Source organism: Pteronotus mesoamericanus, unplaced genomic scaffold (genome assembly GCF_021234165.1).
Source record: "Pteronotus mesoamericanus isolate MK-2021 breed Mesoamerican mustached bat unplaced genomic scaffold, CSHL_Meso_final contig_74, whole genome shotgun sequence".
NCBI lineage: Eukaryota > Metazoa > Chordata > Mammalia > Chiroptera > Mormoopidae > Pteronotus > Pteronotus mesoamericanus.
Window position 1 is genome coordinate 4,634,268 of NW_026555247.1, and position 23,390 is coordinate 4,657,657.

The window sequence follows — 23,390 nt, forward strand, 5'->3', positions numbered from 1 at the left end:
GTATTACAGTCTGATATTAGGTAGCATGATTCCTCCGACTTTGTTATTCTTTCTGAGGATTGCGGTTGCTATGCAGGGGCCTTTTGTGGTTCCAATATAAATTTTTGAAATACTTGTTGTAATTCGGTGAAATACATCACTGGAATCTTGATAAAAAGTGTATTAAATCTATAGATTGCTTTGGGTAGTATGGCATTTTAATGATGTTAATTCTTCTTCTCTATGAACATAGTATGTGCTTCCACTTATTTGTATCTTCAATTTCTTTCTTCAGTGTCTTATAATTTTATGAGTACAGATCTTTTACATGCTTGGTTAGGTTTATTCCTAGGTATTTTATTCTTTTTGAAGCAATTGTGCATGGGCTTTTCTTAACTTTCCTTTCTGTTATTTCATTATTGGCATATAAAAACACAATTGATTTCTGAATATTAATTTTGTATTCTGCTCCTTTGCTGAATTTATCATTTTAGTAGTTTCTTGGTAGAATCTTTGGGGTTCTTTATGTACTGTATCATGTCATCTACAAATAAAGACAGTTTTACTTTTTCTTTTTCAATTTGAATGCCTCTTACTTCTTCTTGTCTGAATGTTGTGGCTAAGACTTCCAGTACTATGTTGAATAAGAGAGGTGAAAGCCGACATCCCTGTCTTATTCCTGATCTTAAGGGGAATGCTTGTAGTTTTTGCCCATTGAGTATGATGCTGGTAGTGGGTTTGTTATGTAGTATTTATTATGTTTAGGTATGTCCCCTCTATTCCCACTTTACTGAGAGTTTTTATCATAAATGGGTGCTGGCTTTTATTAAAAGCTTTATCTGCATCTATTGATATGATCATGTGTTTTTTTTCCTTCACTTTTTAATGTGGTGAATTACATTTATTGATAGGCAATTGCTATCAACAAAGGTGTACCAACCTTGCATTCCTGGAATAAAGCCCACTTGTTCATGATGTATGATCTTTTTGATGCACTGCTGTATTTGGCTTGCTAATATTTTGTTGAGGATTTTAGCATCTATGTTCATCAGGGATATTGGCCTATAATTTTCTTTCTTTGTAGTGTCTTTATCTAATTTGGGAACTAAGATAATGCTAGCCTTGTAATATGAGTTTGTGATCCTTTCCTCCTCTTGAATTTTATGAAATAGTTTTGAGAAGGAGAGCTGTTAGTTCTTGGAATGTGTGGTAAAATTCATCCGTGAAGCCATCTGGTCCAGGGCTTTTGTTTGTTGGGGTGTTTTTTGAGTACTGCTTTAGTTTCACTATCTATTCAGATTCTCTGATTCTTCCTGATTGAGTTTTGGAATACTGTATGTTTCCAGGTATTTATCTATTTAGTCCAGATTGTTGGCCTGTAATTGTTCATAGTATTTCTCACAACCCTTTGTATTTCTTTGGTGTCAGTTGTTATTTCTCCTCTTTCATTTCTGATTTTATTTATGTGGGTCCTTTTTCTTTTTTTATTGATGAGTCTGGTTAAAGGTTTGTCAGTCTTGTTTATCTTTTCAAAGAACCAGTTCTTGGAGTCATTGATCTTTTTATCATTTTTTAAGACTATTTCATTTATTTCTGCTCTGATTTTTATTATTTCTTTCCTTCTACTCACTTTGGGCTTTGTTCTTCCTTTTCAAATTCCTTTAAGTGTGAAGTTAGATTGTTTATTTGAGCTTTTTCTTGATTTTTGAGATAGGACTGTAATGCTATGAATTTCTTACAATTGCTTTCCCAGTGTTCCACAGATTTTGGGTTTCTGTGCCCTCATTTTCATTTGTTCCAAGGTATCTTTTGAGTTCTTCCTCAATCTCATTGTTGACCCATTAATTGTTTAATAACTGTTATTTAGCTGCCATACGTTTGCGTATTTTTCAGTGTTCTTCTTGTGACTGACTTCTAGTTTCATAGCATTGTGGTCAGAGAAGAGGCTTGATATGATTTCAATTTCTTTAATTTATTGAGACTTGTTTGTGTCCTAACATGTGGTCTATCCTAGCAGAAAAGTATATATATTCTGCTGCTTTCTGATTAAATGCTCTGAAGATATCAATTAAATCCATTTGATTTAGCGTGTAGTTTAAGGCTGCTGTCTCCTTGTTGATTTTTTGTTTGGAAGATCAACTGAAGTCAATGGGGTGTTAAAATCCCCAACTATGACTGTATTTCTGTTGATCTCTCTGTTTATATTCATCAAGATCTGCTTTACATATTTAGGTGCATAAATGTTTACTAGGATTATATCCTGTTGTTGGATTGTCCCTTTTATTATTATGTAGTATCCTTCTTTGTCACTTACTATAGCCTTGGTTTTAAAGACTATTTTGTCAGATATAAGTACTGCTACCCCAGGTTTTTTTCTTTTCCATTTGTATGAAATATCTTTTTCCATACCTTTACTTTTAGTATATATCTGTCAGTCTCAGATGGGTCTCTTGGAGGCAGCATATATGTGGGTCTTCCTTCTTATCCATTCAGCTACCCTATATCTTTTGGTTGGAGCACTTAAGCCATTTACATTAGGGTGATTATTGATAGATAAATATATAGGGCCATTTTATTGTTAGACTGCTTTCCTCTGTTTTCCTTTTCCTTCTTTCTTCTTCTTCTTCTTCTTAAAGCAAGCCTTTTAGTATTTGTTGTACTATTACAAAATTTAACAGCCAACAAAAGTTTTGATTACCTATATTTCTAGTCTGTATAATAAGGAATAGTGAAAATCTTGAAGTGGTACATGGTATTCCAGAAGATCAAGGCTTTGCAGTCAAACAGACTTAGATTTGAATCCTGACACTGACATTCACTAGAAGTGTGACCTGTGGCCAAGTTATTTAGGCCTTCTAATTTTTTCTGTCTTCTATTTTTAATCCCACTCCTGTCATTTCTTTAATTATATCTCTAAATTCTAAATGACTGGAAAAGTAATTTTATAAATTTAATACTTTGTGTCTCTAAATTAAGAGTGTGTAAGATTAGAAAGCTCAAAGAAATTCTGTCAAAAATCGAGCTATTTTGTACCCTGTCTTAACACCATCAAGGAACAGATGATAAAGATTAACTGCATTGTTACTTGAAGACATGTAAGTGGTAAAATTACCAAAAGAACTATTATTTGCAAAAGGTAAGCAATTTTGCCAACAAAAAAAGTTGAAAAGAATTAAAACTGTTATATAATTTTTTAAAACTTAGCAGGTCAGAAAGGTCATTTAAGAATAAAAGTATTCTTGGTATTTTACGGGTAGGAAGTTAAGAAGGGGCAGGAAGAGGCAAAAGGAAGAAGAAAACAGTAAGTTCCATAGATTTTAATTTTTCTTTTTTCTTTACTATAACCACAAAATAGAAGCTATTAGGATTAGAAAAAGCTATTAAAATGTTCGTAAGTATGTTAAATCTAGGTGTATGATAGCAAAACCAAAGATAACAATATAGAGCTTCAAAAAATATAGAAATGACAATACTAACAAAATTCTCTAATTGTAGAAATTCCTTAAAGATAAAGTTCTTTTGAGTTAAATCAATGAATTAATTCACTTTATCTGCTTTTTTAAAATAACTACAAACAGTTATATTAAAGAGGTATAATAATTATCATAAAATGCCATTGATTTGGATGCCCCCCCTTTCACTAGACCCTGAGCTCTACAAGGTAAAAAACATATGTTGGTCTGATCATTGTTGTTTTCCTAGTGCATGAAATAAAATAGTGCTCAGCATACAGTAGGTGTTCAGTATTTATTGACTAGGTTACCTCCCTCCCAATTAATTATCAGTTCTTCAGTACAAAATAAAAAAAAAAAGTCCTCTTTACCTTTTAGGGTCATTTATTGTGTGGTTATTCTAGTTACTTATGCATGTTTCACTTTGAAAAATAATTTAAAGCAATACAAAAGATACTTTTATTTCTCTAGTCCCCTTTTAAATTTTCTTCAGATTTATAATTATATTTGTATGTTTTCAGCCTTGTCTTCTTAAACTTTACTACGAACATAACTTGAATAAAAACTCAAAGCTTTTCAATGCAACCATTATCACCTCACTCTACTCATCTCTCTGTTTTACAAGTTTCTCATGCAGCATGAAGGCAACAACCATGTCACATTTACTTATGAGGAGGAAGAAGTTCCTTACTTCCTAGTATGTAACTATTAATAAATGCCCTCAAGGTCAAGCTGCTCCTGTAGCTTCTCTAGATAGCAGGTTATTCAATGTCATTCTGTCTAGTAGTATAATCTCTCAACTTCCACAAGAATTTATTTCCCCTTTTCCCTTCTCTATTTTATAGCTCAGTATAAGTATATACAGTACTCAAAGACAATATAATATTTCTTTTATAATATTTGATAACTAGAATACTTGACTAATTTTGGTAAACCTACATGATCTACTTCTTCAAAATTAACAAGATTTTTCTCCTCTGAAAGTCTCAACTAGACAGGCAGTCCTTAAGACAAATACCTAATCTGTAATTGTTCCTAAAAATCACACAGCTGAGTTCATTTCCACTGCTGTTCTTTGCTATAGCAGGAAATGTGGGACTGGTATACACTATTCTTTCTTTGATAGTGAAAAGGGAAGAAAGTTCCTGAAATTTCAACATGGAAAAGGTAAATTCTTAGCCTCCCAAATCCATAAAGACGATGGGAGCTTTGGTGCCATCATAATTTTGACTGAGCTGTTAAACAAGGTTTTCTGTGAGTCTTATAGTTTTAACTTTATTTTAAAATAGGGAAATGTTCTAAACTAACTGAAAATTAACTTCTTACACACTATATATTTTTATTTGTGAGTTGCAAACTTTAAGCCTGAGGGAATCAAGTATATCATAATTTCCTATATCCTTATACAAATTAATATTCTAATATTTATTAATAGTAGAATCTTTTATTTTAGATTTGAGTAAAAATGAAAGAATAACTTGTATTTTTACAAGGAATACATTTTAATTAACCCTTATTTATTGACTCTTCCACAATGAGATACATCTAAAACAAAGAGCAATTCACTTCCAGTCAGGTTGGAGGCATAGGTAAACACAGCTTGCCTCCTTGCACAACCACAGAAAAATTACAGCTAAACTACAAACACTCAGAATCATCAGACAAGCAAGCTGTATGAAAGTCTGACAACTAAGGAATTAAAGAAACCACATTCACCTAGATGGGTAGTGGGGATGGAGGGGTGGAGACACTAAACTGGCTGGTCGCAAATACATGTTGGTGGATATAAAACAGAGGGATATCTAGGGAGCAAGGGATCCCAGCCCCACACAAGACCACCCAGTCCAGGGTTTCAGTGCCAGGAGATAAGTCCCCATAACTTCTGGCTGTAAAAACCAGAAGTTTTTTACAGTGGGGGTTTGATAGGCGGAGGAATCTGGAATTCTCAGGCCTCTCCTCTAACGAGCCTTGCAGCATACACAGACTTACTTGGACTCACTTCTTCTGGGTTCCAGCACTGGGGCAGCACCTTGAAGGGAACCAATGGTATACGGGGTGGAACTAAAGTAAATGACATCACACAAGAGCTGGGGGACAGTTTCCTCCCAGACAGAACTGCAGACAGCAGCCATTGTACCTTTTCTGAGCTCTTCCCCACACAGAGCCACAGTGTGCAGTGGCACCCTATCTGAATATCCATCAACCTGGTTCACATGGTAAGACCTACCCTGACAATTACCTAAATTGGTCTGCCCCATCCAACTTACAGGCCCACCTAAGCTGGTAACAGTGGCTTTTCCACATGAAGGGCTGGACTAGGCTACACACAGGTTTCAGACTTTCCTAAATCTGCTCAAACAAGCAACAGCTGACCCCAGCCCCGCACCTCTCTCTGAGTGCTCCCAGGCCACCTGCAGCAGACACCTGCAGATCACTTTATAGCTTACGCCAAGGGACCCCAGACAGAAGAAAGGTGGAGGCTGACCTCGGACTGCACCACCGGGGAAACCCCAGAGCCTGTGCACCCAGGGGACAGTTACAGACCACATAGGAGCCCTACACAACCACCTCCACAAGCCACAGAGGAAAGTGGTTGTTGGTCAGGGGACACAGCCAGTCCTATCAGCTGTCTGGACTGGGTAAATCCCTCCCATTCACCTGCTTACCCGAATCAACACACACCTACAAGAGGAGGGAGTACTCAGCCCACACAAAGGGCACACCTCAATTACCCAGCTTGGATGATAGGGGTGGTGGTGCGACTGGACCCTACAGGACACCTACTACATTAGGCCAAGCTACCAAGACACAGAGTCAAAGCAGCTCTACCTAATACATAGAAAACAAACACAGGGAGGCTGCCAAAATCAGGAGACAAAGAAATACAGCCCAAATGAGAGAAGAGAACAAAATTTCAGAAAAAGAACTAAACAAAATGGAGATAAGCAATCTATCAGATGCAGAGTTCAAAACAGTGGTTATAAGGAGGTTCAAGGAACTCCAAGGGTACATTAATAGCATAAAAAAGACCCAGGCAGAACTGAAGGCTATATTAATTGAAACAAAGAACAATTTACAGGGAATCAACAGCAGAGTGAATGAAGTGAAGAATCAAATCAATGATTTGGGACATAAGGAAGAAAAAAATATCCAATCAGTACAGCAAGAAGAAAAAGAATCCAGAAATTCGAGGGTAGTATAAGGAGCCATTGGGACAACTTCAAATGCTCCACAATTGCATTTATAGGGGTGCCAGTCCCAAACAAGATGGATGTAAAGAGGACCACACCAAGACACATAATTAAATAATGCCAAAAGTTCGAGACAAAGAGAGATCTTAAAAGCAGCAGAAGAAAGCACATAGTTACCTAAAAAGGAGTTCCCATAAGACTGTCAGCTTATTTCTCAAAAGAAACTTTGCAGACTAGAAGAGATTGGCAAGAAATATTCAAAGTGGTGAGAAGCAAGGACCTAAAACCTAGATTACTCTATCCAGCAAATATCCAGCAAAGCTATTATTTAGAATGGAAGGACAGATAAAGTGCTTCCCAGATAAGGTAAAGCTAAAGGAGTTCATTATCACCAAGCCATTACTATAAGAAATGTTGAAGGGACTTATTTAAGAAAAGGAGGATCAAAACTATGAACATTAAAATGGCAATAAATATGTAACTATCAACAATTGAATCTAAAAAACATACTAAGCAAACAAGCAGAACACAATCGAATCCGACAGGGAGACTCTTAGGATGGTGGCCAGTGGCGAGGGGAGTAGGGGGAATCTGGGAAAAGGTGAAGGGATTACGAAGTATAAATTGGTAGTTACAGAATATGCAGGGTTATGTTAAGAGCAGGTATAGGAAATGGAGTTGCCAAAGAAATTATATGCATGATCATGGACGTGAACAGAGGGGGATCGCTAGAGGGAATGGGAGTTGCTGGATGGAGGTGGGGAAAGGGGAAAAATTGGGACAACTGTAATAGCATAGTCAATTAAAAAAAAGAAAGGAAAAAAACCAACAGAAAAAAATAAAACAAAAAGCAATTCAAATAAGATCAAATATCAAATTATGACTGCTGAACCCAATTCCATTACATGCGTATAATATTTCATTTATCTTGAGAGAGATATAAGAGAAGTAGCAGTACAATTTCCCCAATATTATCAAATATTCTCTCTTTAACTAGGTTAGGACAATACCCATGTACTTTAGATTTTCATCAGATACACACACTACATTAGCAACAGACTATCAAAGCTACTATCAAATATTCACTGTACTATGCAAGAAAAAATAACTTACTGTCTCGAAGTGTTTCCCATGCCCACTGATCATTTTTGAAGAAGAGGTGTCGTTTGATTTCTTCTACACCATTTCGCCCTAATCTCACCTCTCTGAATAGAAAGTGAAAGAGAAAAGTTATTAATAATTTAAAATATTATTATAATCTGTTCACATTTATTTGTGGGCACAATGTTAAATCTGTACAGAATAAATACAGGTCTATATTGATTGTCAGCATAATTTTCAGTTTAAATAAAAAATAAGTTAAAGGCTGAGAATATTTGAGAATTTTTAAAAGAAAAAACAGATTTGTTGCTACTCCATGACTTTCTGTTGACAATGATAATCCAGATGAAGCACTTACCCTGGTTCATAAGCATAATGAATAAAACACAGTAAATTTTCTCAGTAGGTTTTTTAAATAGTGGTAGTTATACATTTTTTGCAACCAACAACTTTACTTCACACCAGAAGCTAACAAAAACTCAGAAAGGCATTGTAAATTTAAAGTTTCCATTTTATACTCTATTAAATATTTTTGAGTTTGTTAATCAGAAACAAATGACAACTAATTCTTGACAACAGATACAAAGTTGAAATTTTTTATTGGGACAAGTTACTGCCTCCTGGCCTCTTGAGTGAACACATGTTTGAAGATGTGCCTTTAGCAGGTTTTGAAAGAGGAACTCAGCTACCTTTATTCTCTAATAGAGCACTTATAAGCAACAAGAATACCTTGGATTCCAAATTTTTTCAGGAGTTAAAAAGATAAATTGCTTTAGACATGTGATATTTTTTAAAGAACTATTCACCACAGAACTGAATTATGACCCAGTGATTCTACTTCTGGGAATATATCCGAAGAAATCTGAAACGCTAATTTGAAAGAATAAATAAACCTCTATGTTCTTTGCAGTGTTATTTACAATAGCCAAGATTTGGAAGCAGCCCAGCAGTCCATGAGTCGATTAAAAAAAGCTGTGGTACATTTACATAATGGGTTACTACTCGGCTGTAAAAAAGAAGGAAATCTTACCCTTTGTGACATGGATAGACCTGGAGAGCATTATGCTAAGCGAAATAAGACAATAAAAGACAAGTACCATATGATTTCACTCATATGTGGCATCTAATAAACAAAACAGAAACAGACTCATAGAGAAAAGACTGAGAGCTGACAGTGGGAATGGGGTGTAGTGGGGCTGGGTGAAAAGTCAAGGGATTAAGCAAGAAAAACACACACAGGCAATAGTATGGTGATTACCAGAGGAAAAGGAGGGTGGGCACGTTACAAGAGGGTATTAAGGGGATAAATGGTGATAGAAAAAGACTTGGGATGATGAACGCACAGTACAATATACATATGGTATATTATACAACTGTATACCTGAAACCTATATAATTCCATTAACCAATGTTATCCCAATAAATTCAATAAAAAAAGGGAAAAAAAGTTTTCACTGACTCTCCCAGACTGGACAGGGGAACCTCTCCATGATTCTATAGCAGCCACTACTTAATTCGGAGTATATATCTCTCTGTACAGTAAGTGTCTCCTTCGCTTGTCTGTTTCTCCCAAAGGACTATGAGGTAGTGGAAAACAGCAGGTGTACACCTCATTCATTTTCTATATCTCTAGCACCTCACATGGCACAGCACATTAAAATGTAAAAATGTGAAAAACTATAAATTTCAGGTTCTGAGGAACATACTGAAGGAGGCTAAGTTAATTTAATTAATGCAAATCTGAAATTGAAACATTTAAAAACACTAGGTCTCCCTACTATTTAAATTAACAATATACAATCAATATTAAGTGAAATCTTAAGTCATCTGGCTCATGTTTAAATTTGAAAATTAAATCACAAGGGTATATACAAAATGCAACTTTTGTTTCTAAAACACATATGTTCATATATATTTATACAATGATTATCTATAGAAGAAAGGAGGTAGGAAATTTTTTTTATGTCTTTGCACTATTTACTTAATTTCAATAAGTATATACCATATATAATTAAATCTTTTTCCAGCGTTACTGAAGTATGTCAACAAAATGTTAAGGTATTTAAAGTGTATAACATGATGATCTGATACATGTACACACTGTGAAAGGATTTCCCCATCAAGTTAATTAACACATCCATCACCTCATATAGCTACTCTTTTTGTGTGAGAACATTTAAGTTCTACTCTTTTAGCAAATTTCAATTATACAATACAGTGTTATCTTAAATGGCATTTATTGGAAGATGCATCATAACTGTTCTACCACTAGAAAAAATTTTTCTCAGTGAAATTAATACATGCCATTGCTTGTAAGATACACTCAAATTTCAGAGATGTTAAGATGTTAAAAAATAATCTGACTCTATAAAATATACCATCATTTTTATACTTAACCAAGTTAAAAATTTAACAATGAAATAAAAAGAATCATCTGGTCTAGCCATCAGAAAAGATATATCTCAGTTTCTGAGATAAAGCAAATGAGTTGGATTTAGAAAAGGCATCCAAAAAATTATAAAATTATATTAGGTTCCACTGTCATGAAAGATTTTGGGAATGACAACATTTTTATTCCAATACTCAAACACAGGCTCTCATATATAGATCTTAAAAACTGAGCAGCAAAATGAGAATGTCCTTAAGATAAATATAAGTAAATTCAACATTAAGATTATTTACCTGTCAGTAAGGAAGGCGCAAATAAGATTTTTTGCTTCTTTTGATATGTCATTATCATCAGGGAAGGTAAGTGAATTTTTATGGTTCATAATCTTACTGTAAGTTCCAACCAAAGAATCTGCATAAAAAGGTGTATCACCTGAAAAATTGACAAGAAAAACAAAAGCACAGTAAGATAATAAAATATCAGTTTCAAAGAAGTCAGTGTTACCTGTTTAAAGATTACTAAATATATATAAACTAAAAACACACACTTAATATGATAAAAGAAATACATATTAAAAAGTTGCTTTAATCTTCTAATAGCTTTTAAAAACACAAAGCAGGTTTGGATCAATCTCTTTCCTATAAACAAAATCAACACTGCCTAATATAATAAGTATTTTAATAGAAGAAACTAAGTGGTAAGTTTGGGGATAAACAACTACTTTAGAGGCACACAAAATTCTCTTTACTCACCTACAAGCATTTCATATAAAAATACTCCAACTGACCACCAGTCACATTCTCGTCCATAATAACCATCACCACCTTGAGATTTTAATACTTCAGGGGAAATATAATCAGGTGTTCCAACTGCTGTATCACATCGTACCATACCTTCCTAAAAAGAAATGCAGGTCAAATTTGGATTAGGATATAAAGTCTCAATTATTTAAAATGACTTATAATCTGTAGAACTCTAAATCTTTGAGCTATAAAAATATATCAAAATGTAATGCAAAGTTAACAAAAATGGACAAACAGCTTAATCATATACACATATTACATACAGAGTATATTCATAATATGTATATACAAGTGATTTTCATTTTGTAATAACACTAGACACACTGCTTACATTTGTTATACCCAGTTGTGCCAATATAATGATTGCATCTTAATAGCAGAGAGCAAGTATATAAACCAATACAATAAGACTGAGGGGCTAATAGGGAGAATCATTTGATAGTACTAATATATAAATGCAGATTTAATTTTTTTTACTAAAATAGCTGTTCAACAATGCTTGAAACTGAAGAATACATGTAAGAATCAACTGTGAGAATATAAAATAGGGAAGCATGGGAAAAGGGTATGATGGTGTTAAGCACACTGAATATCTAATATGCATTGTAACCATCAAAAATATAAAAACTATACATACCTATTACTTATTTTAGCTAGTATGAATGCAATAGAATTATAGTAAAATGTTCACAAAAGAGTTCTCAAGTAGTATTTCCTTCTAACCAATAATTTCCTTTTGAAATAAATAAATACAACTTCCTGGGTATTGTTCTGTGATAATATTCAAAGAATATAAACTGTTTCAACGGAAAATAAGGCAGCACACTTGCTTCTTCAGCTATATACGTTATTGAGTATATAAACAATGAGAATGAACATCTTTTAAGACTGATACCCAATATAAATAGTAAGATATTTTATATTTACTAGAAGTCTAAGTAACTAAAAATACGCACATTATTGAAATCTAATACTTATGAAATGCTAATTTTAACAGTGGCATTAGTATTTAGAGACTATTTCCATTTCTAGTTACCAGTAGTACATTACATCTATTATAAAGGATTCTGGCAATCTACACTTACCCCAAATAGAGAGGGAAAAATTAATCACAAGTTACTGATACAACATTGAAACCGTAACATCTATTTTAACAAATGAGACAAATCACATCAATTCTGTACAAGTCCAGCTACGGTTAGTAAATTCTTATAACATTTTCTAAAAAGCATATGTCTTGAATTAGCAAAAAACTAAATTAAAATCTAATTATTTAACCTTATTCATCTTCATACAAGTACCAAAATCGGCTAACTTCAAATGTCCAGCTTTATCCAGCAGCATGTTATCAGGCTTCACATCTCTGAGGGGGAAAAAAAGGGCATTTCTGAAACAGATCAGACACTGACAAAATTATATGAGACACTTATTTTAGGCTATTAATCCTCATTCAATTTAGATAAGGCACTTTTGACCTGTATGTCCTCTCTATTCACATGTAGACATTTAACTTCATCAGGTATATTTCTTTATATGTTAATGCCTCAGAAGACAACATAATATTCCCCTTTCTTTTAAGTAGAGTTTGATTCTTCTGGGTAGGTAGGTAGAGGGATAAAATCATTTGAGAGAGCACAACCATAAAGAAAATCTAACACTGAGAAATAAAAAATTGAAACACACTTCTCAACATAAGTGTATAAATCTTTCCAGGTCAGTGTCTAAGTCACCTTTATTTTTGTATCCTTGGAACTCAGCATAGCAATTGCACAGTGGATTCAAGTGGTGTTTGCAGAACAAATAAAATTATTATTCTAACAAATATGATATATTCACTAATTAAAATCAAATTAATTTGTACAATAAAAATGTATATAAAACAATCAAAAGCAAATTAGTTTGTATATTAAAAAATGAAAATCATTTAACACTCTGGCACATACCTCAGAAAACCAGCTTACAATTTTTACTTTAGAGAACACCAAATAAAAGCTACGTAACCAGATTAAGAGACAGTAAAAAGTACACTTACATCAACGTTAAGCTGAAAGGTTAAAACTACAAATTTCAAAGTTTTAAGTTCTGAAATACTACTTATGTCATATAGAAGGAGAAGAGGTGAATTTAGTGGGAAATGCTAATCAAATGATGTTTAAGTATTTTCAGCTTCTTTCATCAACCAATGAGAAAATTTAAAGCATTTTTATCTTTACCTATGAATAAAACCCATGGAATGGATTGCATCCAATGCAAGAACTACTTCTGCAGTATAGAACCGTGCCCATTTTTCAGGCACATCATAGTTGCTCATTAAGTTTACAAGATCTCCACCAGGCATGTATTCCATCACCATGTAGAGATAACGATCATCTTGGAATGCATAAAAAAGCTATACAAATACAAAAAAGAATTCATTAAGATCAAATAAAATTGATTAATTTAAAAACTGGCAAAAATACTAATGAAAGATTTAATTAAAACAGTCAAATTGTACAAACAGAACAGAAACAAACATAAACATAAACACCACAAAATCCCCTGCATATGTGAAGGAACTGTTAATAGTTTCCGAGGATTTAGATGAAGATTTTTTCTCTTTATATTTCTATACTAATTAAAATTTTATACTGAGAATTAAAAGTTACAACAGTTTCACACAAGTCTCCTAAACAAAGAAATATTTTGGTTCTAATTTAATTTGTGCTTTGGTGGGGTTTACTGTATAGTTTATATCCACACCACAATTCTCAAGAAGTCTGATAAACTGGGCTACATTCTCAGTTGTCCCTTATTAACTGTGTGACTGGGTAATTTACTTAACCTCCCTGAGTCTCTGCCGCTATAAATATCTTATAAAAGAATGTAAAGAACTAATATCTTGCTTGACTTTTATACCTGCTGCTCAGTCATCAAATGGATGTCTGGCAATCAATGAATGCTGAATATATGTCTAATAAATAAAACATAAATTAGTCTATAAATTGTAGGTGACCTAAGAGGGATTAACTGCCTTTTAGACTTGTTTTTAAAAAAGTTAGCAAATATAGAAAGCACTTAGTAAAATAGATGCTCAATAAATGGTATCAGTCCATAGGAGGAGCAGTAACAACTAACAAAGAAACAGGAAAAGGGCAGCAGCTCAAGTCAAAGCAGGAAAAGTAAAGTCCATTGATATGCAATTGGCAAGAATACCAGGCATAAATGTATTTATTATGTGACCAGGGCTGAAGTTAAAAAAAAAAAAAAAAAAAAGGCAAATTTACAAAGGAACATTTTAGGTAAACAGATTAGAATCCAACTAAAATTAATAAAATAAACCTTAGAGAAAATATACCTAATTTACCTAGACATTTATGTTTTAAAAAATCTTTCTTTTTATGTTTCCTTTTTCAAGTGTTTAATGACTTTAGTTACAGATTTAGTTATTATAATTAAAAATATATTTTGAGGAAAGATAAGAAACTAAACCGGCATCTCATGGCTATCCCAGATATACAATTGGGGATCATAGTTAAAGAAACATTGTCCATATTGGTGGCAGTTTATTTACAGACAATGTATCAAGAAAAACAAAGCTTTGAGTACTTAAATTATAAATTTAACCCCCTAAATAACAATTACATCATAGGTCTTAACTCTCTGTAGAACACTGGGTTTATAATCAGACGTTATAATTTTCTCTCCCTGCTTCCCAACCCAAGGAGACAATCAATAATGTATGAACACATTTTTGGTTATTAGAACTGATGTGTGGGAGTGGGAAGGGCTGCTACTGGGTAGAGGCCAGGATGCTGATAAAAATCCTATTAATGCACAGAATAGCCTGCAAAAACAAAGGATTATCTTGCCCAAAATGTCATGTAATACTGAAGCCAGGAAATCATAATATACACAGTTAATAAAAACAGAGCAAACATTCAAGTATAAAAGTCTCATAATGAAAATTTTAAACATTTTCTATATCCTTTTTATCCCATTTATTAGTATGCTTAGTTAGGATATGCTTCATTACATACTGTAAATAAATAAGTACATAGATCCCAAAATACACGTTAGGAATTTAGAAATGGTCTAGTTCAATAGTTTTTCTTTTTTAAAACCAAAAAGACATTACTCCCCCCATATGAAATCTTACATAAGAATCACAATATATAAGACAAATTTAAAAAAAAAAAAAAAAAAAGGCCTGCTCTAGTTGAGGCAGGAAAAAAACCCCGAATTATAACTTTTCCAAAACTCTTGCTTGTCCTTATGACTTCACCTGAGTATCTCCACAGTTTAAAATAACCAATCAAAGCCAGCTTTCACATCTTTAGGCAAGGAAATTGAGGTAAATAACTTGGCTACAGCTTCAGAGAGAGGGCTGGGGCAGTGAAGAGTAGGACCTGCAACTACTGACTCTTCTTTCCACAAAAAAGCCTAAAGCTAATACAATATTATTTGGACGCCTAGCTTAACTCACTTTCCCCCTCACTTTTTTCACTTCCTCCTCTCCACAAAATGAGAGAGACGCACAGATGAATAGACAGTTAAATAAATAAAATAAGATCTCATATTTGGAAAATAAACTTAAGTTTCAACATTAAACATAAGTATCTACTTAGAGTATAATAATATATGACTTCCCCCAAATCAAATATTATTTAAAATTTCTAATATTTAAATTCTACAGAAACGTAATTATTTTGCTTTGGCCTTACTTTCCTCCTGGAGATGATTCAATAAAACTAAATTTTATGATTTTATAAATAATATCTTAGACAATTCTGTAATTGTCAATGAATTCTCTCTTGCTGTTCTGGAAAACAAAGCTTCTCAGGTATGTTTAGTTACAAACTAGTATAGTAAAAATGAAACAGAAGAAATATCATACCTGAACAACCCAAGGACTGTTAGCAAAAGCCATGATGTCCCTTTCTTCCCAGAAAAAAGCAGAATCGGATCTCTTAATCATTTCAAATTTGCTGAGAAGCTTCATAGCATATACCTTCCTGGTAGATTTATGCCTTACCTTTAAAATTGAAAATGGAAAATAATGAACTTTTGCGTTAACATTTAAATTTAAAGCTCACAGTTTTCCTAGAACCATCTGATAATTTTAACAACGTGTTAAGTTTAACATTATTGTTCTAAGCTATTTTTCCTTCTCTCCTGCTGATTTATCCCAATTAAATAATATCAAAGCTTTAATTAGCAGAAGCAAAGTCATGTTTGGAAAAATCTTTATTTCCTATATTACAGTACATTCTCCCCTCCTCCACCCTGCTATGCATGCTGCTTCCTATTTAGAAAACTTAGGTAGTCTAATATTAAGAGTAAAGGTGTCTCTTATAATACTTGAAAACTTTTCTCTACTCATGAACACATGAGGATATTTCACACTACTGAATTTGACCCTAAGCTTTCATTTTCTTAGGCAGACTATATAGCAGGGGTGTCCGACCTTTGGGTGTCTCTGGGCTACACTGGAAGAAGAGTTGTCTTGGGCCACACATTAAATACACTGAGACACATAATCACAAAAAAACCTCATAATGTTTTAAGTAAATTTACAATTTTATGTTGGGCCGCATTCATAGCCATCCTGGCTGTGGGTTGAACACCCCTGATTCTAGAGCAATTTAAAGCAACAATTTTATAAAAATGATATTTTCCTAAATAATGTGTTAAAAATACAAGTGAATTTTTAATCTTAAAAAGTTATTGTTTTTTAATCTTATTAAAATAACTTACCAATTGAACCTCTCCAAATGCACCTCTACCAATCACCTTCACTACTTCATAATCTTCAGCTTTCATTCGTAGATCTCTAATTTTATTTATTGTGTCTTTATCTGTATGAAAAGAAAATTTCATTTTAAATCACTAAAGCATTATAACACTGCTTATTTTACATTTATGTTCTTGAGAAACACAATGAAACAAATTCATTGAGAATTACTATATATAGTAAAAGGTAAAGTTATAAAATACAGAAAGGTTCAATATACAAAGAATTGTTTTAAATAAACTCTGGAATGACTTCACTCTATTGAAATGTTTTCATTAAAATCTGACATATTAAAATGTTTTAGAAAACAAATATACTACAAGCACACACTAAGAATAATTTATTAGCTACTGGTATTTTAAGTACACATCAAATTTGAAGTGAGGGACCAAGAGTAGAAATTTTAAACTAATGAAATAAAATTTTCTTTTTATCAAATCAATTTTGATGATCCTTTAAGAAAGATAAAAATTTAAGATATCAAAGGCAAACATGCTAAAGAATCACATACTTGCATCATTACATTTCTCTATTTGAATTTAGATTTTAATTTAAAATAGTTTTAAAATAAATAAAACTGCAATTATTTATATAAACCTGTCATGCTACAAACTACAATAATTTACAAATCCCCACTGGATAGATATTCTAATTCCTAATTTGGTCATAGATTAAAATAGGGCTATTTTAATCCACATGGGTCAACATTGGCATGAGATTACATGGAAAAGCTTCGCATTTCAGAGTTGTATAAAATACAGAACAGCTATTAAACTTAAGCTCTAGTTCCTAATAAAAGCTGCATTTAATACTGTCTTTCTTATTAAACTCACATTTCAACCCAAGTGTTTGTGTTCATAATGACCAATAAACACATGGGACACAGAACAAATTTTCACAGAGGTAACATAAGTACACTTAATTTTAGGTTACATATCTACTTTCAGATGCACCAGGATGATGTAGATGATAATTAATCTACTACACACGTATTTATGTCTACCATACAGGCTCTATAAGAGAGAGAGAGAGAGAGAGAGAATATGAAATTCTAAAACACAGTTCTTACTCTTAAGGAGTTCAAATTCTAGCAAATGAAACAGAAAAAAACAAAACAACAACAACAACAAAAAACCCACTCCAATCAATAAGGGAGATAAGCAGTTTGTTGAGTACTTAAAGAAGACACGTAACCAACCCTGGCTGGGAAGGTGGTGGCTAAAAAAGGCTTTCTGGAGATGATGGATCCTGAAATGAGTCTAATATGAAGAGTAGCAGTTAGCCAGGTTGGGGGGGGTGGAAAGAAAAGAGAAAATACTCCCGGCAGATGGGCAATACAAGAAATGCACAGAGGAACTGTATACAAGAAGTTCTGTGTTGCTGGATATCAAGTTTGTAGTAAGTATTAGCAGGAGAGGCTGCAGTGACACAAACTGGTTAAGGAGCCAGAACTTTACCTATAGGCCAGTAGTTATAAAACTATTATTTAACCATCAAAACTACTTTTCACAATAAAGTTTAAAGCATCTCAATATGTAAAACAGATATGTGAATCAGAATGGTGTATTATATAATGGCATGTGAGGTTGAGAAAGGATCCTTGGCTCTGGTTATATGAGGTTTAGAGCCATAAATAGACTATAAATTCTAGTTGGATTTCAGAAAATATATCTGCTGCTAATTTATATGGGAATGGAGATCTTGCTTCCTAATTTCTGACAGCATAGGAAATGTTTTATAATGCAGCTTAATATTACTTGTTATTCAAACAATATTAGTTCTCAGAATGACTTTATTACATTTCTGTTTTACAAAAAATTGAGATTTTTGCCTTGTAAAAAACTTCAAGTTGAATTCATTGAGAAACATCATCAACTCTGGAGCAAAAATTTCTTTCCAAAATTAATCAGTGTTCAATAAAAGTTCAATGACAGCTGAGCGTGGTTCTTCTCTTTCAGAAAAAAAACTTTGTTTTGGTTCTTGTCTTAGCTCATACCACCATACAAAATACCATAGGCTGTGTGGCTTAAACTATAGACATTAATTTTCTCACCATTCTAGAGGATGGAAGCCCAAAATGAGGGGACCAGCCCTTTTGGTTTCTGATGGGGGCCTCTCTTCTTGGCTTGTTGGGCAGCCCGTGTCTTTCTGTGTGCTCACATACTTCTTTCTTGTGTGTGCACACAGGTTAAGGACACTAATTCTATCTTATCAGAGCTCTATCCTTATGAACTCATTTAACTTTAATTTCCTTCTTATTGGCCCTATCTCCAAATACAGTCATAATGGGGTTAGGTCTTAAGCATATGAATTGGGGTGGGGGGCAATTTAGTCCACAGCAGTCCTTAAAAAAAAAAATCACAATAAGAATTATCATCACTAAATCATCACACTACTGTATGCTAAGATAATTGGAATGTTCAGCTTCAATATCTGACAAAATTTTAGACCTGATGATGGTTATGTACATGAGAATGAATGTTTACCACTGACAATGTAATTCAATAGCACATGATAGATTCAAATATTTTCCATAAAGTTCTTGCTGATGTATTACAATAAGTAACTATAGGCTTTAAACACCTTGTTTTCACAACATTGTTAGTTTGTTCAACTAAGCCTTTTTCTGCGCCATGCATATTTTTAACTACCATTATTTGTTAACACACCTTAGCACACTCCACTTCAAGTTATACTTAGTGTTTTCTCAACTTCTTTAAAAATATTCTTGCCTGTACTTGTTCCATGAAAACTATACACTGAGGATAATTATTTAGTCACTTCAAAGTCAGTATTAACTTCTCAAATAAAAAGAGTCAAGAAAAATTAATCCAAATTGTTTTTTAATTGACTTGAAGCTGCTCCAAATGGCCTCAATTCTTTGAGCAACTGTTCTTGCCAAAAAGCTAATAGTCTTATTTTTTAAGAATTTGTTTTTTTTAATTTAATCTTTACCATATCTTTTTCCTTGTATTTTTTTCCCATTACCATTTACCCCCTTTATTCCTCCCTCCACAATGCAATCACCATTGTTGTCCATGTCCATGGGTTCTTTTTCCTTTTTGTTTGATCCCTCCACTCTTTAATCCCCCAACGGCCAGAGCTGTCAGCCTGCTATCTACGAGTCTGTCTCTATGTTGCTTGTTGGCTCAGTTTGTTCATTGGATTCCACATATGAATAAAATGATACAGTATTTGTCTTTTTCTGACTGGTTTATTTCACTTAGCATGATGTTCCCAAGGTCCATCCATGCTGTTGCAAAGGGTAAAATTTTCTTCTTTTTTACAGCTGAATACTATTCCATTGAAGCTAACAGTCTTAAGCAAGTTTTTCTCTCTTTACACATTTGTTTTGCTGCTGCAAACATTTACCATCAATGAACAGTTTTCCCTGCCTGGCTAACAAATAAGACACATGTAAACTTACATAAGGCTGCAGTCTTATATTCCTTTTTAACTTTTGTAAAGAAAATTCTGCTATGATGAGATATTCCATTTTAAACTTTCCTTTTTTTTTTTTTTTTTGACTTGCTTTTCTGGAGTTGGGAATGAGTGTTTACTCTGGTAATGACAACGCACATGAACTATAACTGTATAACACACTTATGGTGTCAATGCATAATAAACACAATGCTTTGCCATCTAACGATAAAATAATCTACTCTCCACTGTGCTTCAAAATGACAATGTTCACTTTTCTCTTCTTTTTTTGATTTGACACAATGGGTATGCACTGGCAATAAAAAGAAAATCTGTGGTATGGCAATACACATGGAACATTGTCAAGTTGTAAGTGTGTCACTGCGATTTAGAGTACACAGAGTAACAGTGTGAAGCAATGACAATACCACATACAATTTCTGTCACAACTATTCAACCCAGACAGCACAAAAGCAGTCACAGACAAAAGATAGAAGAATGAGCATTGCTATGTCCAAATGAAACTTTATTTATAGATACTGAGATCAAAACTTCATACAATTTTCATGATTATTCTTTTGACTTTTTATCAATCATTTAAAAATACAAAAACTGTTCCTACTGCATGAACCACACAAAAGCAGGTGGTAGGCCAGATTTCATCTGTTCACTATAGTTTGCCAACCCTTGCTTTAATGGAAACCCAGCTCCCCTCTGAGAGCACCACTTTCCCTGAAGACTTCAAAGGGGTGACTTTATCCTCACATATGTCTTATACTACTGGCCCAGAAAATAGGATAGGTGAGGTCCACTGCCATCACTAAATCTGCCAGATTTGATTTTCATTTTATTAAGTTTTATCTCTCACCACAGATGATAGCTGTTATCATCTACTGACACTTAGGTTATCACATCTCATTGCTAGATAATTTTAATTCCTTGTTTACTGATCTCTTCAGTATTCTCCTGTTTTAATGCCTAAAGATTTTAATATACCCATAGGCAATATTTCTAATAACTGGCTTCTCATTAGCTTTACCTTCTCTACTTCAATGATCTTGTCCTCTTGTAGTATCTCAGCTATTCATGTCTATGGTCACATAACTAGACATTTTCATTATCAGTAATTATAGTCCTCCTATAATTTCAATTTCAGATTTTATATTGTCTAAACACTCCCATAGCTTTGCTGCTTGCTTCCTCCAATAATTCAGCTCCAACAATCCCCACTCCCACCAAGACCTTCAATTCACTGATTCTATTCCATTTTTACTGACCCTCACTGCACTGATAACTTCTCTTTCTTACAACCAAGCTTAAGTTTTATGTTCAATTACTATAATCACTTTCTTGCATACACCTTCAATACCCTGGCTCTTATACTTACTTAGTTTGGCAAAAACATAATCTTATTTAAATCCAGCTCTCCAATGAACTCTGCTGGCACTCATGTAGTTGAATATATCTGGATAAATATGTAAAATTATATTGACTGATATCACTTTATTTTTTTAAATTGATTTTAGAGACAGGGCAGAAGAGCGCGAGAGAGAAACACTGATTTGATGTTCCACTTACTTATGCATTCACTGGCTGATTCTTGTATGTGCCCTGACCAGGTACTGAACTCACAACCTTGGTGCATCTGGATGACACTCTAACCAACAGAGCTACTTGGCGAAGGTCCCACTTTAAATTCATAATCATGAAGTTGACCCTTAATTCTGCTTAGTAATCATGTATTTCCCTAGTCGGTTCACTCTCCCATTCTGTTAGAGACCTCATTTCCCACTTTCTTCTCAAACCTCCCACAGCTCTCCCACTGATAGTCATAGCTAATGACCTTGTTGGCTACTGCCCTAAAACAAATGAAACAATCAGAAGACAACTGGCACAGATTTACTATCATACTGACCTGTGGGTTGTAGTTTGTCAACCTCTTTTAATGGAGACTCAGCTCCTCTATAAGGGCACCATCATCCATTGGTGATATTATCATTTTTTTCAATCAGCAGCATATGCACTCACATATTTGGTCGCTTCACCTTTTACTATTGGAGAGTACTGCTTACATCAATCCCTCCACCAATGATGTCATCATTTTCCATTAGTTCAAGGATATTGCTCTAGCAATTCTCTTCATCCTGTATCATCAAGTTTTCCCCTTCCTAAATGGATCTTCCCTTGCTGTTTCCATTCCCATCTTAAACAAACATCTTGATCCCATTTCTCTCACCAACTACTGCCCCATTACTCAACTCCACTAAATCAAAATTTCTCAAAAGTTGTGGACACTTTGTTTCTAAACCATTCCTATATTTGCTCTTAAATCCCCTCTGGGTGGACCTTCCAATGAAAGCTGTTTGTCAAAGTCACAAATGGCCACCATGATGCTAAACCCAGTGACCAATGTTCAATCCTCATCTTGATATATCAGCAGCTTTTGACACAGTTTTATCACTCTGTCCTGGTACTTACTTTTCTTTACTTTCTGGATACGACCTTCTTCCAATAATACTAACAGTATTTTTTTCAACCTCAGTGGTTACCTCTCAGTTGCAGTTCCTCCTCTTCTCCCAGATCTCTTAATGAAGCATCTCAAGGCTGAGTCTTCCATAGTGTTTTCTTCTCTATCGACACTCATTTCCTTCATTGGCCTTAAAAACCATCTACATGTCAACAACTCCAAGGTATTTTTCTCTAGTCCAGACCTCTGTCTTAAACTTCAGTTTTATATATTCAATTGCTTACAATATGTATCTACTTGGATAACAAACATCTAAAATTTAATGTCTGAAATGAAAGAGATGTTCTCACCCAAAACCTCTATCCATGGTCTCTACACTTCAGCTGATGGCTCAATTTTGCTTGGGGCAAAAACCTAGGGGGCATTCTTGGCTCCCCTTTTCCTCCTTATATTCAACTGCAGTCATCTCTGAGTGTGATAGGATTACAGATTATTTTATTCCTCACACTTGCCATATATTTCAAAATTTCTACAATGACTCTGCTCCTTTCTAATGAAGAAAAGATCTATTTTGCCTAGCCTAAGACTTTAGATTATAAAATGTACCATCATGTTAGGTATCACTATAGATTGTAAGACACATCCCAATTGTTAAAAAGAAAAAAAGTTTTTTAAAGTGTCTAAATAGATAAAATATGGTAATAAAATCTATGCACAATACACTGGTTGACCAAAATACTATCATTCTTTGCCTAACGAAACCCAGTATACCTTGCATGCTTTAAGAGTAGTCAAAGCAGCACATACAAGCTCTAAAA

The 23,390-nt window shown here is 33.7% G+C and overlaps 1 protein-coding gene across 3 annotated transcripts in view; it reads right to left on the reverse strand.

Moving 5' to 3' along the window:
* ROCK1 (Rho associated coiled-coil containing protein kinase 1) overlaps positions 1–23,390 on the reverse strand; it is a 145,021-nt gene that overhangs the window by 79,425 nt on the left and 42,206 nt on the right. For all 3 annotated transcript variants that reach the window (XR_008529991.1, XM_054583431.1, XM_054583430.1), the window contains exons 3-9: positions 16,649–16,749; positions 15,789–15,926; positions 13,129–13,304; positions 12,194–12,278; positions 10,865–11,009; positions 10,406–10,544; positions 7,736–7,827 (exon numbers count right to left, since the gene is read on the reverse strand). Coding sequence is in view for 2 of the 3 variants with exons in the window: in XM_054583431.1 (XP_054439406.1) it covers positions 7,736–7,827; positions 10,406–10,544; positions 10,865–11,009; positions 12,194–12,278; positions 13,129–13,304; positions 15,789–15,926; positions 16,649–16,749 (876 nt within the window). In the remaining variant the exon portion in view is untranslated. The remainder of the gene's footprint in view (positions 1–7,735; positions 7,828–10,405; positions 10,545–10,864; positions 11,010–12,193; positions 12,279–13,128; positions 13,305–15,788; positions 15,927–16,648; positions 16,750–23,390) is intronic.